Raw genomic sequence first — 16,054 nt, 5'->3', positions numbered from 1 at the left:
CATCAGCCTCGTCAGCTGCCAAAAGAACTCCAATGAGTCGCCGACTCTCTAAATCCATTGTATTCAAGGGCGTAAAATTTGGATCGAAACTTGAATCATCATCTGTCATCTCTTTCTCTCTTCTTCGTTAGGTTTAGTTTCTGGTTGTTTCTTTTTGGCTTTGGTCGTGAAAGCCATAAAGTCGTAAACTGTTTAGGTAATATTGTTTTAGGGTTTTGTTTGTATTTTTGTTTTAGGGTTTTGTTTGTATTTTTATGTAATTTTAAAAATTATACCAATTATTTACTTATTTCCCTTTGGTCAGAGACTTAAGCATTATAAGAAATTTTTATTATCTAAATTATTAGACTAAAAGATCAAGTCTCATAACGTAAACTGTTTAGGTAAAATTGCACTCTTCGTACTTTTATCTTAAACATTGCACTCGTCTACAAGAAGAATTCTTGTTTCTCCCAAGGGCTAGTCCTTTAGCTAATCCTTGTCTTACACGGTTACACCTAGCTTCATCGAGCCCTCAAGTGCAGCTGAGAATTTGGCAATCAACTTAGTCTCACTGCCGAATGCGTAGACAGTTCGCACCAAAGAGATGGCTTGCTCAGCAATAGATCCATCTTCTTTGTACTCTTCCCGTATTTTCCTGGTGATGCTGATGAGGGATCGTCCGTACATCAATCCAGGGATCAAGAGGAGAACGATGAATGGGAAGCCTACGATTGCGAGTCTCCACAGTATGATGAAAGCCACTACGATTGCGTGTCCCCATCATCGTCACCGGTAACGATTTCTCCACCCTCTACACCCTCTACGCTCCTCTCATCCTTGATGGACGTATGGAGAAGTTCTACTGGGCCCCGACCCGTGAGGACCGTATCGGTGTTTGCAAGGGTATCTTCAGGACCGACAAGATCAAGGATGAAGACATTGTCACGCTTGTTGACCAGTTCCCTGGCCAATCCATCGGTAATAAAAAAAATATTAGTACCTTTATGTTTGTTGGTGCATTGAGGGCGAGAGTGTACGATGATGAGGTGAGGAAGTTCGTTGAGGGACTAGGAGTGGAGAAGATAAGCAAGAGGCTGGTGAACTCGAGGGAAGGTCCTCCAGTGTTCGAGCAGCCGGAGATGACTCTTGAGAAGCTTATGGAGTATGGTAACATGCTTGTGATGGAGAAAGAGAACGTCAAGAGAGTACGTCAAGAGAGTCCAGCTTCACTGTGTAACTTGCGTTGCAGGTAAAAGTGCACAGTAAGTGAATTTGCCGGTTAAGGACTTTTGAGTTTATCAAGTTGTTTATGACCTGGGATGTAATCAAGACCGAGACTAGTTGATCTTCACAGAGGAGATGGAAACCATATCAGGACTTTTGAGTTGATCAAGTTGTTTATGACCTAACCGAAGCAAATACTCGATGTACTGAAAGGAGTGGTGAAAGAACGTACGATGATCAATGATAGAGACCAGTCTTTGCGGATCCCCGCGCGTCCCGCGGGATACACCGAACCCATCCCGCTTCTGGCCCGATCCCGCACAAGCTCATCCCGCGAAGCCCGTAAAAAATTCGGGCCTGGATCTTAGTAGCCATTCCCGCCCCGCAACAGGTTCAAACGGGCTAGACCCGCGGGCAGGTTCAAATTTTGCCATCTCTACATAAAACTTTTATTAGTACACTTGTGCACTCGCAAGAACAAGAATAACTAAACGCGATCAATTTGCAAGTACAAAGTTAACGCTGAGAAGAGACTACAGCAAAGTTCTTAATGATAAAAAAAATATTATACTAATGTTCTCGTAATTAAATACTTGGTCCTTTAATCTACGGATTTCTAAGTATTAATTTTACTTGACATTATCAAAGTCCCAAGGAGTATATAATTCTAAACTTGGCGTACAAAACTATAAATTATACCTATTAGAAAAATATTAACAATCTTCAATTGGCACGCATCAAAACGTATGGTCAAACATGAGGAGTATTTACATGCAAAACCAAATCTGACCGACTAAAGAAGACATTCAGAGATCAGATTTCAGATCCACTGGTTTATCTCTGTGACGAAATTGCCCTCGTGACATGCAAATATTACTGAATGGACATAAACGGAGACACACGTTAATAACTATTGACAAGGAGAGTCCTAATGTTGACCTACAATATAACAATATATAAACAGACACTTCAAAATTAACCATGGTTAGTCGCACGTGTTATGCCCTCTGGTCAAATATGTTTTCTCATTGTTGATTTCTTGTTATGAATTCTTGTTCATATTACTGTTTAAACTTTAGTAATGTTTTAATTTTGAACTGGAATAGTATTTTCGGGTTCGCATAAACATTACTATAAAAAGCTGACACAATGGCAAAAATGTGATGATAAAATCACTGTCAAAAGTTGTTCAGAAAAAGTGTTAAAATATGTTTTGCGTTTACTTTTTTAACCAAAAAACTTAACTGTCAATCGCGTAGATTTTGGCGAATTTATATAATATATTTCATAAATGTAATAGATCTTGAACTATATTAGGTTTATCTGCACGTAGATAATTTGATTTTTTTTTTACTAATCGGATAATGAGTGTTTATTTACGAATGGCGTAGATCAAACTCTTCGTAATAATGGAGAAGCTTATCTCTTACGACAAGAAAATACAAAGACACATGCGGAAATTTATTGAGCCTTGCTATCATCGTAGTATTGATATCTGGAAACATGGGGTCATAGTTATAGTTTTACAAGAGAAATTTTCCAAATGTTTTCTTTTTTTCTTTCTATATCAAAAGCATTTAGTTCATTCTTTGCAAGTTAAGCATACATTTTAATATTATTATTTACTCAAAAAGCAAGTAAAAACATGAGTAACTAACCATAATACCATATATACTAGATGCCGGACATTATGCAACATTTTTCATTTACATCGTTACTTACAATACTACTTATTTAGTCAAAAGTCTAAAGGCAATTTAAAACTTGAGAAACGAACCAAAGCAAAATACAGGAAACTGTGCAGCATGTTTAATAAAACATCTGAATATAGTTGCTTATATTGGTTAGAGAAGGACTGTTTGGTATCAAACCGATATTTGAACTGTGTGTATGATAATGGATGATTCTAGTTAGTCTTCGCATGTAATGTGAATTGATTCCAAATCTATTCAAAAATAAAATGACACTAAAAGCAAAATGTTTCTTAATATAGATGAAAACAAAAAGTATAAAATACCATATTCTTTGAAAATATTGAACTATTTCAGATAATCAAAGTATATAATAGAAACATAGTCAAATAGTAGTAAAAATAAATAATCTTGAAATACAATGGTAAACGGCAAATGATCTTTTAATATCTATTTTGATATCACTTTGAAATAAATGTTAGGAGGTTGACTGTTTCCAGTTTTTGAAATAGTTTTTGGCTTTTGTTTTTCTAAAACAATTAAAACAATATATACTAGAAACAAATCAGATTTAGTAAAAAGCATCTGTTTAATATATATATAATACAAAAATAAATTTCTAATAAGAACATTTCTAAAACTTGTCAATAAAATTAACTTAAGTATTTAAATTTACTTTTATGTAAAGTTTACATGTTTTGTTAATAATCTATTGGTATTATTTATTTATTTTTGATATCTTCTTTTAGTAATTTAAGTTTGTTTTTAAATCAATTTATAATTTAGAAATTTTTAAAATAAAAGAAACATTAATTAAATCTAGGAAAACAAAAATCTTATTAAAAAATTAAAATTTAGAAAATAAAAAATCTAAACTCTAAAATCTAAAACCAAAATCCAACATTTTCTAGTTTGTTGTTTTAAAAAAAATTACATTTATTTTTAGTACAAATAAAAAAAATAATGATCCAACTTAAGTAAGTTTTTTAAACTAATCAACACATATTAATTGTTGATAATAGCATTTTCTTTTTATTAATATTAAAAACAGAAACTAAAAACTAAAAACTAAAATCTAGAAAAACCATTCATGTTTTTCAAAAAAAAAAAAAATCTATTGCAAAAACAAAAACTAAAACTAAAAACCAAAAATATAAAATCTAAAAATTAAAAACTAAAATCTAAAAACCAGCAAAACAATGATCACCTAAATATTATGCTTGTATGCACAATATTATACTAGCAGGAGATAAGTAGTATATGGGTTTATGAGTCGTGCCATACTGATAAAGGCTGTATTTTAGACAGTCTTGTAATTAATTACATAAAAACGAAAGCAGGACTGTGTTTTTGTAAATCGCGTTATTACCCTTTGAACAGAGTGGTCTTAATAACCAATATAACCATGGTCAGCGACAGCAAATTGATAACATGGATAGCATCAACAAACTATCGTGTTCCGTAAACAATAAGATAAAAATTAAATGATATTGGGATTACCAAACGGTTAACATTAGTAAATTCAAAGAACAATTAATGGCTGAATTAGAAAATAAAATTTGAATAGTAAAGTAATTAGATGCTTCTAATCAGATTTCAAGGAGATATGTCGGGAGCACCGACGACACGTGCGGACCCGTCACGTGCGCGATTTAACTCTTTACTCGTATGTCGATATTTTTCGTTATATATAAACATTTTATAATATATTTTTACACTCCGTATTGTCGATTTTTATGCCCGGAATCAAGGGTTTGACTTACCAAATTGTTACCATTTTGGGAGCGTAATTTAAATGATTTAAAACATTGCAATTTTTAATTTTTAATCTGATTAAAATCACAACATGTGAATGAGTTAATGAAAGTTGAAAAAATAAATGGCTTTTATATATTTATTTTATTTTCCAGAAAGCCAAACCTTTCTCCTTCATATACACGAACCCTTTTCATTTCCCTCTGTACAGCAAAAGTGAACTCTTATCCGATTCTGAAGCAGAAACTTAGCTGCAGAATCTTCAGATTCTCAAGAAACCAAGAGAAGGGTTTTTTAGAACAGAATCTTCAAGAACTTGTCTCAGATCTACTACTACTGTTCAAGGTTTGAACTCTTTAACTTCTGTCTTAAATCTTCTCTGTTTGATCAAATCCTTGTATGAATTTCATCTTTATTAAAAAATATTAATCAGTTCCGTGCGATATTTTAATTTGATTAGCTTAATCTTGATCTGTTCTATGTTCTTCTCTCTACTTTTCAAAAAGTTTTACTGTTTCAGTTCTTCCCAAAGTGACCGATCTGTGACTTTCTTGCTTTATCTTCCTAGCAACACAACCTGGAGCAGGCTTTTAAACTTGAACTGTTATTAATCTCTTATTGAATTATCTGAAGTTTTCTTGATAATCATATTCAATCTCTCACCGAATCTATCTAGACATAACCCTTTTGTCGGATTTTCAGGAAACTTTTTTTTTCCGGGAAAATCTCGGTTGTTAGGTATAAGAGAGTTGACTGATTCAAAAGACTAAAAGCTTTTTAACATTTTAAAAGTACTTCAAACAACCAAAAAAAGCATATGCTTTTGTGTTCTGTCTTATCTACTTTGTTCAAACAAAAACTGATAATCTTTTTATTTCATTTTCATTTGTAGGTATTATTACATTTGAAAGAGATGATAAATGTAATGGATCCGATGAAAAGCGGATCAGAGAAAGGTTTAGATCCACAGCTATGGCATGCATGCGCTGGCGGCATGGTCCGTATGCCACCTGTGAACTCCAAAGTCTTCTACTTCCCTCAAGGACACGCTGAAAACGCTTACGACCACGTAGATTTCAAGAACCTCCCTATCCCTCCCATGGTCTTATGCCGTGTCTTGGCCATCAAGTACATGGCTGATCCTGAATCCGACGAGGTTTTCGCCAAACTGAGACTGATCCCTCTAAAAGACGACGATCACGAGTACGGAGATGGTCAAGAAGGTAACGGTTTCGAGAGTAACAGCGAGAAGACTCCTTCCTTTGCCAAGACTCTGACTCAGTCCGATGCTAACAACGGTGGGGGCTTCTCTGTCCCGCGCTACTGCGCGGAGACGATCTTCCCGAGGCTGGATTACAACGCCGAGCCGCCTGTTCAGACCATTCTCGCCAAAGATGTTCACGGAGATGTATGGAAGTTCAGACATATCTACAGAGGCACGCCGCGTCGACATCTCCTCACTACAGGGTGGAGTAACTTCGTGAACCAGAAGAAGCTTGTGGCGGGAGACTCCATCGTCTTCATGAGAGCTGAGAGTGGAGATCTCTGCGTAGGCATCAGGAGGGCTAAGAGAGGAGGGATTGGGAACGGACCTGATTATTCGCCTGGTTGGAACCCTATCGGTGGAAGCTGCGGCTACTCTTCTCTTTTGAGAGAAGATGAGAGTAATAGTTTGAGGAGGAGTAACTGTTCTCTTGCTGATAGAAAAGGAAAGGTGGCGGCTGAGTCTGTTATAGAGGCCGCCACACTTGCTATTAGTGGAAGGGGCTTTGAGGTTGTGTACTATCCTAGGGCTAGCACGTCTGAGTTTTGCGTCAAGGCGTTGGATGCTAGGGCAGCGATGAGGATTCCTTGGTGCTCAGGTATGAGGTTTAAAATGGCGTTTGAGACCGAAGATTCGTCGAGGATAAGTTGGTTTATGGGGACTGTGTCGGCTGTTAGTGTCTCTGATCCTATCCGTTGGCCTAACTCTCCTTGGCGGCTTCTACAGGTAAAAAACCCTAAGAAGTTTCGGTTATGTTTTATGAGCTTCCAACTTAAAACCAAGATTGATCCGTCTCGCTTATATATTATTTAGTATCCCTTAGCGATAAATGGATTGATCCGTCTCGCTTATATATTATTTAAGATCCCTTTCGACTATGTTTCCTTTTTTGTTTTTTACTTGTTACCCAAGAAAGACTCAAGGTTTGCATTTTATGTGTTTTCAGGTGGCTTGGGATGAGCCTGACCTACTCCAAAACGTGAAGCGGGTTAACCCGTGGTTAGTTGAACTGGTATCCAACGTACACCCCATCCCACTCACGTCGTTTTCGCCCCCGAGGAAGAAGATGAGGCTTCCTCAGCATCCGGATTACAACAACTTAATCAACTCAATCCCAGTACCTTCTTTCCCAAGCAACCCTCTCATAAGATCAAACCCGTTAAGCTCTGTTCTGGACAACGTTCCCGTGGGTTTACAGGGAGCCAGGCATAATGCTCATCAGTACTACGGGTTATCATCTTCTGATCTCCACCATTACTACTTAAACAGACCTCCTCCTCCTCCGCAACCATCAGCTCTCCCTCTTTCTCAGCCATTAGGGTTGCGAAACATCGATAGCAGAAACGAGAAAGGGTTCTGTTTCTTGACCATGGGGACAACACCGTGTAATGATGATACAGAATCTAAAAAGTCTCACATTGTCTTGTTCGGGAAGCTGATACTACCTGAGGAGCAGATCTCAGAGAAAGGGTCAACGGATACTGCAAACACGTCAGGCGGATCGAAACTATCTTCATCAGACGAAGGTTCACCTTGCTCCAACAAAGCTCATGATGCAGCAGGTTTGGAGACAGGGCACTGTAAAGTGTTTATGGAGTCAGACGACGTCGGTCGAACGTTAGACCTGTCGGTTCTTGGCTCGTACGAGGAGCTGAGTAGGAAACTCTCTGACATGTTTGGTATTCAAAAGGCTGAGATGTTGAGCTCTGTTCTCTATAGGGATGCATCTGGAGCCATCAAGTACGCAGGAAACGAACCTTTCAGGTAAAAAAACAAAATGCATATTCTCATGTTTTTAAAATATGCATGTGATGGTGAATAAAACATGTAATTAATAATTGTTTTGTATTTTTTTTCAGTGAGTTCTTGAAGACAGCTCGGAGATTGACGATTGTGACTGAGCAAGGAAGCGAGAGCGTTGTAGTATAAGTGGGTTGAGTGTTTTTGTTGGAGCTTGGAAGTCAAAGCTTTGGAGCTTGAAGCGTTTTTTAATTTTATTATTTTAGTTCCACTATTTTTGAATTTCTGTAATTTTCAAAATACAGTCGCAATCTATTGGCAAATAAATAGATTCATCTTCTCTTTTTTTTTTCAAGATCACTAAATGTATATCTTTAATTTTTTTGTAAGACTGTTTCAAAACATCGAATCAGCGGCCTAGCTGATGGAATCAATTATTAGTACCTAACAAATTTTTTTAAAACTATGATAGGTAAAATCTATTATTTTGTCCGTAGGATCCTGTGGTTGTATCCAACAATGTATTTTCCCATGTTGCTCCAATACCTAACATTTTAAAACGACTAACATACCTAATTAAACGATTTTAACAACATAATTTATTTTCAAAAGAAAAAAAAACAAAAAGAACAACAGTTTAGCATTGATGAAATTGTATTTTATTTACAAAATCTGAATTGAATGATTATGTAGCTTGATAAAACCTAGCGACTAAAATTGATCTTCGCATTGTTTTTTGTTTGTTTTGTCTATAATTTGTAGTACATACAAACCGCATGAACTAACGGACTTCAATCAAAGATTGGTTTCATGGCATTAGTTTATAGTTGGTTCTGTATCGTGTATTGATTGATATTATGTAACATATATAGTGTGATATCTTTTTAACTAAATGGTAGAAAGGTATGAAAAGTATTAAATCTGTAAGACAATTAGTTATGGATGATGCGAGGGCCATGTTTCTAGGCACATGCACAACAAACAACGGTCGGATCCTATGTTTGACAAAACACTTGGTCCTCAACAACAAAGTTTAGTTGGATCTTCCTGTTTTCATTTTGTTACTGAATTTTTTATTAAAATAATTACAAGTTCTGAAACGAAAATTCCTTATCATCTTCGGCCTCTTCTAATTAATTGCATTTATTTTGTTTTCTTTCCAAAAGTACTACTACCTCCGTTCCCGAAAGTAAGATGTTTTAGATTTTTTTCTTGTTCCACAAAGATTGATTTTCTATATTGTTAAGGTACTTTTTTATACTTTTGAGGAACATTAATTGAGAATATTTGAATTGATTAAATTTCATTGGTGGAAAGTTATTGGAAAGTGTATAATAAAGTAAAAAATAAATTAAATTATAAACATTTATTCAATTCTTAATAAACGTGCATACTCTAGAAAATCTTCTCGGTTGTCTACGTCAAATGTAGTTCTAGCTCACTTTCTCTTTTCTTGTTTAATGTAAAAAGTTTTCTAAGTACAAAAGGTATTGGTCATTTGCACCCTTACGTTCTTCATTGGCTAATAGTAATTAAACTAAATGTGATGTATCCATGAAACATGATTATTTATATCATATTAAGAAGTGTTATTTGAGATTTGAGAGATATGAACATTGTAAATGGAGCCAAAGCCCGATTCATGTGACTTGATTAGAGTTTATATAAATGGAGCCACAGCCCGATTCATGTGGCTCAAAGAGATATGAACATTGTAAGGATATATGAGCATTAACTGCATATCTGAATAAAAGCAAAAACTAGGGGTATACATTATTCAAAAGTGATAGTGACAACCCTACGTCTGAAGTTGACTCTTGAACCACACATGGTCACAATTCACAATCCCAAGAAAAGATTATAAGAGAAAGCAAACAACAAAACGAGAGATACATGGGGAGTCTTGATTTGGATTAATCATACAAGTTTTTAAATGACGATGATAATATATGTATTGGAAAATATAATATCGAGGAGCAGCAGATACTTAGGGTTTTGCAATAAACTTTGTTAACCATGGTTGAGTTAAGACGATAGTGTGACAAAAGTCAAAGGGGGGAGAAGAGACAGAGTAGCGAGCGTTGTGGCAAATAATTAATCTATTAAAAAGGAAAGAAAATAAGAAGACAAGAGAATTAAAAAGAAGCACGAGGTAGACAAAGATTCGTGAGGCAAGGAAATGCCAACTCGAAGACCTTTCTTTACGTGAAGAAACATCAATGCATGTGTCATCTTCCTTCACAAAATATTATATCTGTCATTGTCTTCTCCTCCACGTTCGTTGTCAATGTGTCCATATCTACGTTATTTCCTGGTTTTTTCCCCTTAATTGAGTTCTCTTTTATTGTCTACTTTTACTAAAAATATAATACTAATCTCGAGATTTACAACCACCGAATAAATTTCATAGCGCTTAGCTTACGTAACATTAGAAAAATATTTGTGTTTCTTGACTATATGATCTCAGATTCGATCGGTGTTTATACTGTTTAGCAAACAATCGGAACAAGTGTCTTGTTTGCATTCTCTTTTTTTTTTCATACAATATAAACTACAAATACGAAATGTAAAGTTTGCATTCCTCAGCTAACTATTATATTATGTATACAATGAACTATAGTTTATATATTTTAGTTGGCCTTTCATACCTTTTGTTTCTTTTACTATATAGATATGTATGTATATCGATATTATTTGTTCTATATAGCATTTTGCTTCTTGTAGTAACTTTTACAGTTTTGATGTCGGCAGTGGTAGTAAATAGTAAAAATAATTTTATAGGGGATTTTGGTGGAGGAGCATTGTCGGTTTTTATTGGATTCGTGTCGTCGGTTTTCACTAAGTTCGTGGTGTTGAATATCGCCGGTCAAAAGATTACTCATAAACTTTGTTGGAATTCTTGGCTTCGTACCTTGTAACGTTATCGGAAGATCGGGTTTGAAAGTTTCAGAGATCCTTGGGTTTTGGCGTTTTTCGATCATTAGTCGTTTTTCTTGCATTCGGTGTTGTTTAACTCGTTATTTGATTAGTCTGTTACGAGTTACTCTGTATCGCTATCAAAAATTAAAATGGTAATAAATCTTAATCATTTATCCAAAAAAATTTGGTGGAGGAGCATATTTTCTGATAACTGTAACACAAATTAAAACTCCGGTAAAAATACTAGTGATAACAGTTGCCAAATTTTATATGGTAGCCATCTAGACTATGGTGTATTAATATTTAATATATGTTGACAAGAAATTTAAACATTAGGACAAATTTTTTTTTTTTAACATATACTAGATTTTGACCCGCGCTTCGAAAGGACGGATTTTAGATTATAGACAAAGTTTAATATGAATTAATATTTTGGGATTGTTGTACATTACTATGTTACAAAATCGTATTATACCGAGAAGAAAATCTGTTTAAAATAATATGAATTAGTTTATTTGAGATTTTGTATATATATTTATATAACTCTCTCTCTAACTTAAGCCTAGGCATTTACTCGAATCCAAAAAAATTGATCGGATCCGAGTCCAAGGAAATGTATATATTGGGTATTTTGTTGGACCAATATATCTTGGCTTAGTTTGGATCCTACCCATGATTCGGTCGGGTACCCAAAGTACATGAAGTGTTTTGAGTATATTATGTACATTTGAGTATTTCAGATATGTTTTTGATATTATAGATGTTTTTCTTTTGGGTTTGAGTTTTCAGTTATAATTTTTAAAATATATTTCGGATATTCAGATAAAAGTTTGGGTATTTTTCAATTTCTCGGGTTATATCTCGCAAAGCATTTTAGATCTTTAGCAGGTATTTTAATATATTTTGAGTATTTGGTAGGCTTTTTAATACTTTTCAAGTTTCAGATCACTCTGTAAGTTTTCAAGTATTTCTAATCTTTTTCTGACTTAAAATATCTGAACCGACCTAGACATGCTACGTACCCAAATATTACATGTATTTAATATGTATTTGAGTTATTATTCCAAACCAATCTTGACATGAAAAATATTTCAAATATCTATTTCGGTCCACACACAACAAATGATTGTGATCTCACGATATTAGGGGATTTTATTAATTTTTCATGGTAACCGAAAAAGATAAATGCGTTGTTAGATTTATTAATTGTATATAGTTAGAGTAATTAATTGTATGACAAAAAAAAAGTCTAATAAAAGGGTCCAACAACTTTTAATTAGTAGATTTTTTAAAAATTTTTCTGTTTTAATAGTATAGATAAGTATGTAAATATTTAGGCTTTTGGGACATGAAAAATGTTAATTACTCTATCTTACATCACCTATCACCTGGTTCTAACTATAAACTTGGCCTTTACTTCCTCATCTCCAAAAAGATGGACTCAACATTTACCGACAACAAATATTTAACACTACTGTGTTCAAACATAATCTTTTTATAACATGTTTTAATTTGCTGACCCTAGTTTACTACGTAAACTGTAAAGGCACATTAAGCATCACACATCCATCCAGCTGAGAGACTTGGATTATTTCCGAATCCGACCACAATTGTCTATTATATTAGCCGGATACATATACTATATATTGTTTTGGAGGTTTTATAAATCATGTATGTAAATTTGAACCAGGAGACTTGGTCTACATTTGGTTTCACTTCTGAGACAAACATTGTAAGATAAGGAAAAACTGAGACAATTCAGTTCTCATCCATTATAATATTATTTTTTATTAACATTAAATAGTAATATTTTGACAATATATTATTACAAGAAACGAAGAACCAATACAATATATCATGAGGATTATAACCTTAGCTTATATATTTTGCGAAATTGAGCCTTTTCCCATGAAAGACGTATGAACTCTATCAGCTGGACAGAGGTGAGAGAGGCTGAGAGCAAACACCGTCCACGATTTTTCTAAAAGTTGCATACGCCAGTGGGCTTTTGTCCAAATTCTGATATGCAAGATACATAATATCGCAATCTTTTAAGTTCATCATACATATCCCAACATATGTAAAGCAGCTTCATATTTTCCTTAATTATATTTACATCAAAAACCATTTTTCATACTTAGATAAGAAAATCATGAATACTTATATTATATAATAATTTGCAGGAAAAAGTGATTAATACAATGGGCAAGATATATTAATTCTAGCTATCTCATGTGCGCATATACAACATTTGGCATATATATGCAGTAACAAATTATTCGAAACATGGATTATTTTCTAACAAAAGGGAAAGTAGTTTAAACGAAAATGAAGAGAGAAGAACAAATCCGCAAATTTCATGAAACTAAATAAAGATGATTATCTTTTCCTCTATATGCATTTTGAACGCTTTGATATTCTTTATCTATAAAAAAAATTCTTCATGATAAGAGGGACATCCGGTTGGATAACACAGACCTGATCCAACTCAAGTCGATGTTGTTGAAGGATGAATGCGCTTGATATTTGTGATTTGTGTATGTTTTAAACTTTGTTTTCGTTGATTCTAGCCGTTTTAACCATTTGGTAGTTATGCTATTGTGTTTGGGAGTTGTTTTTCTTATCTTGCATTATAAAGTCTTAGGTTGTGTATAATGCATTTTCATAATATTTTTTCAAGTTTATAGTGTCAACTGAAGCTTAGGAACATAAGAACTACAATGAAATACATATCTTTTCTGCCGACTGCTCTGGGATTAGGTGACATGAGACAAGTACGTGATGTTATCATTGCTGGTTTTCGCATGTCATCATCAAAAAGCAAATGAAAAATAATAATTAATTACTTAAAATAGGTTTTAAATTAATCCATAGTACTGTATATTTTATCTGAATCCGAAGATCCGAATTGGAAATGACCCCAAAAACCGATTCGGGTCGGTACATGTAATGTCATTTTATCCTACTGGATCTTATATGGAGGATCATGGGTCTTGAGTCCCGCCTGAACTGAACCCTAGATCCTATAGGGTAATAGTGGATTCTAATTTTAATAATCCTACCCTAATATCTATTACAAAAAAAAATTGGTTTTTATTCTTATGGATTTGTGATATATCGAGTATTTAAGTTGCGGGTTACAAAAAGTCCGAGTGCAAATTTAGAATAGGATAAAATAGATTCGAGTTATCCAAATTATACCCGAAAATTATAAAATAAACCTAAAAATTATAAAGTAACTGATCTGAAAACATGAAAAAGTCGAAAATACCTAAAAGACTTGAAAACCGAATCAAATATATCTGAATATAGAGGTTCTTTACATGTATAAAAATTGTCTATTCGAACCAACCAGGATCCGAGAAGACCCAACTCGAAATCAAACCAAATTTTTTAAATACCTAGTTGGATCCGAAGAACTCAAACCTGAAAGAACCTAATATAAACCTGACTCGAGGATCCGTTTGTCCATGTCTATTAATACGAATATATTTTGCACATATGAAGGATAATCAAAACTCAAAATAAATAACATAATATTTTGTAATTAAATAAAACAACAGTAATAATATTCAACATTCCTTTTACATATAATTTAAAGATTTGTAAGGTTTGTTATAAAATAAGTAAGACGGTAAGCTGAAAATATATATTTGGTCTAAAAATAGTATGCTGAAAGATACTATTTTATATGTTTTATGGCTGATCCGGTCGGCTAACGTCTACAGAGTGGACTAGCCAAAAGCGTAACATGCTGTTTGATCCGAGTTTAGAATACTTTCTGACTAATGTGAGAGAATGAACCGATCATCTATTACGGCACACCGTATAAACCACTTTGGACCGAAACCTAATCTATACTGGCCAAGTAATGATAATTTAGTTATAAGGAAAAATCGAACCAATACTGATGTGGATACATACTCCCAAAAGATTACCACTGTGTTGAAAGATACTTTTACAAATATTTTTAGTTTTTACAAAAAAAATATCATACAAAATATCATTATATTCCATCTAGTATCCATTTATGTCTCTTTAGAAGTTTGACTACAAATGTTTGTGGCTCATTTTGGCATTTGACTTCAAATGTATGTTTGAACTTTGAGAAATTAATTCGATGCTTTTTGTTTTGACTAAGAAATTAATTCGATGTTATCATCAATATTCAGCATTCAGCAGAAATGACCATTTCTTTTGGAAACAAATCATTACATATAATTTGCTATTGGCGCACTACACTATATATATACCAGCTAGATGTTCCAATGGTATACCAATAATTGTCTCAACCAATTATCAAAGAAAAAAACTAGAAAATATGAAGAATACATTTTCACTTGTGGTTGTAATCATCTTCTTTGTCATGCTTTTTTCCGGTAATTTTTTTTTATTATTAGTTATTATTATTAATAAATAATTAGGCGGTGTATACTTGAGACTTTCTAACTTTTCTGGTAACCTGTTCCAATGCATCTTAAGATAACTAAATAGTCCAAAAGGTTTTTTAAAATAATATTTTGTTTTTATTTCATACAATGATTTACTTTAAACTGAGATGGAGAGAGTATTGTGTTGATCACATGCTTGATAAACTGAGTTACATTTAGCCAAATTCTTCTACCAATTTAGTACACTATCAGTAATTTGGCTGCATCATTTTGCTCTTTTATGCTATTTGGTCTATAATTTTTATGTTTTTTCAATATTGAATGTATCTTTTTCTGCATTATGATCTCAAAAATAACTTTTCGTTACAGTACATTCTGCTCTTTAAATACGTTTTATTTTCAAATTTTATTTTCATAGATGCAAAATGTTTCTATCAGTGATTTATTTTCCATGTACTAAAGAACACTTTTTACAGTTGCTAATAAGGTGAAGGCAAACTCATGCCAAGACCCTCTAGGTAGTTGTCTACAATGTGATGAGAGATGCAAGGCTAAACACGGGCCAACAGGCCAAGCAAGTTGCGACAACAGAAACCAACTTTGCACGTGCTATTACACGTGCGGACCGCCATCACCAACTCCTCCACATCACAAACAATGCTACGGTGGGACTGGCTTGTGCAGCAGTGCATGCAATCAAAACTGTGCACAAAAGTATCTTGGTGGATCTGGATTTTGTGAGAGCATTGGCAACTCTAGACTGTGCAAATGCCAGTATCCTTGCTAATTTATTTTTAAAAAGTTATAAATGAAACAAATCAATAAAACGGAATCAGTTTACTTTCGTATTTTTATTTGGATGGTGGTAATTAGATAGGCTTTCGGACATTAAAATGTTAAATATTACTCTATTCTGCATGCATCAACTGGTTCTAACTATAAAATGGTCTCTACTTCCTGCTCTTCGTAAAGTATGGACTCAACCATTTACCAACAAAGAATATTTTACATTACTGTGTTAAAACATAATCTTTTTGGTACATGTTTTGCTGACCTTAGTTTATATAGTACTTAAAACTGTAAAAAAT

At 33.8% G+C, this 16,054-nt stretch overlaps 3 protein-coding genes across 3 annotated transcripts; all 3 read left to right on the top strand.

Moving 5' to 3' along the window:
- Positions 1 to 586: 586 nt before the first annotated feature.
- Positions 587 to 1,250, top strand: LOC125590679 (ribulose bisphosphate carboxylase/oxygenase activase, chloroplastic-like). Its single transcript, XM_048764360.1, has 2 exons — positions 587 to 640; positions 741 to 1,250. Exons 1-2 carry the CDS (start codon positions 587 to 589, stop codon positions 1,233 to 1,235), a joined length of 549 nt encoding a protein of 182 aa, XP_048620317.1. The 3' UTR covers positions 1,236 to 1,250.
- A 3,549-nt stretch (positions 1,251 to 4,799) lies between these two features.
- On the top strand, positions 4,800 to 8,002 carry LOC106411312 (auxin response factor 16). The gene is made up of 4 exons (XM_013852053.3): positions 4,800 to 4,997; positions 5,545 to 6,642; positions 6,863 to 7,680; positions 7,776 to 8,002. The coding sequence occupies exons 2-4, from the start codon at positions 5,566 to 5,568 to the stop codon at positions 7,843 to 7,845; spliced, it is 1,965 nt and encodes a 654-aa protein (XP_013707507.2). The 5' UTR covers positions 4,800 to 4,997; positions 5,545 to 5,565; the 3' UTR covers positions 7,846 to 8,002.
- Positions 8,003 to 14,572: 6,570 nt separating this feature from the next.
- On the top strand, positions 14,573 to 15,814 carry LOC106410149 (defensin-like protein 183). Its single transcript, XM_048763235.1, is given in 3 exon segments — positions 14,573 to 14,814; positions 14,817 to 14,954; positions 15,443 to 15,814. Coding segments are annotated over 3 exon segments (504 nt in total). The 5' UTR covers positions 14,573 to 14,759; the 3' UTR covers positions 15,754 to 15,814.
- Positions 15,815 to 16,054: the final 240 nt, after the last annotated feature.

This window comes from Brassica napus, chromosome C7 (genome assembly GCF_020379485.1).
Source record: "Brassica napus cultivar Da-Ae chromosome C7, Da-Ae, whole genome shotgun sequence".
Classification (NCBI taxonomy): domain Eukaryota; kingdom Viridiplantae; phylum Streptophyta; class Magnoliopsida; order Brassicales; family Brassicaceae; genus Brassica; species Brassica napus.
Note: the sequence above shows the minus strand (reverse complement) of the source record. Positions and strands in the feature narration are given on the sequence as shown.

What these genes read in the sequence shown, in the direction of transcription:
- LOC106411312 (XM_013852053.3), top strand. Translation starts at nt 5,566, where the DNA reads ATGATAAATGTAATGGATCCGATGAAAAGCGGATCAGAGAAAGGTTTA. An exon ending in CTCCTTGGCGGCTTCTACAG is followed by an intron (nt 6,643 to 6,862) that starts GTAAAAAACCCT and finishes ATGTGTTTTCAG; the next exon opens with GTGGCTTGGGATGAGCCTGA. An exon ending in GCAGGAAACGAACCTTTCAG is followed by an intron (nt 7,681 to 7,775) that starts GTAAAAAAACAA and finishes ATTTTTTTTCAG; the next exon opens with TGAGTTCTTGAAGACAGCTC.
- LOC125590679 (XM_048764360.1), top strand. Translation starts at nt 587, where the DNA reads ATGGCTTGCTCAGCAATAGATCCATCTTCTTTGTACTCTTCCCGTATT. An exon ending in ACTCTTCCCGTATTTTCCTG is followed by an intron (nt 641 to 740) that starts GTGATGCTGATG and finishes GTATGATGAAAG; the next exon opens with CCACTACGATTGCGTGTCCC.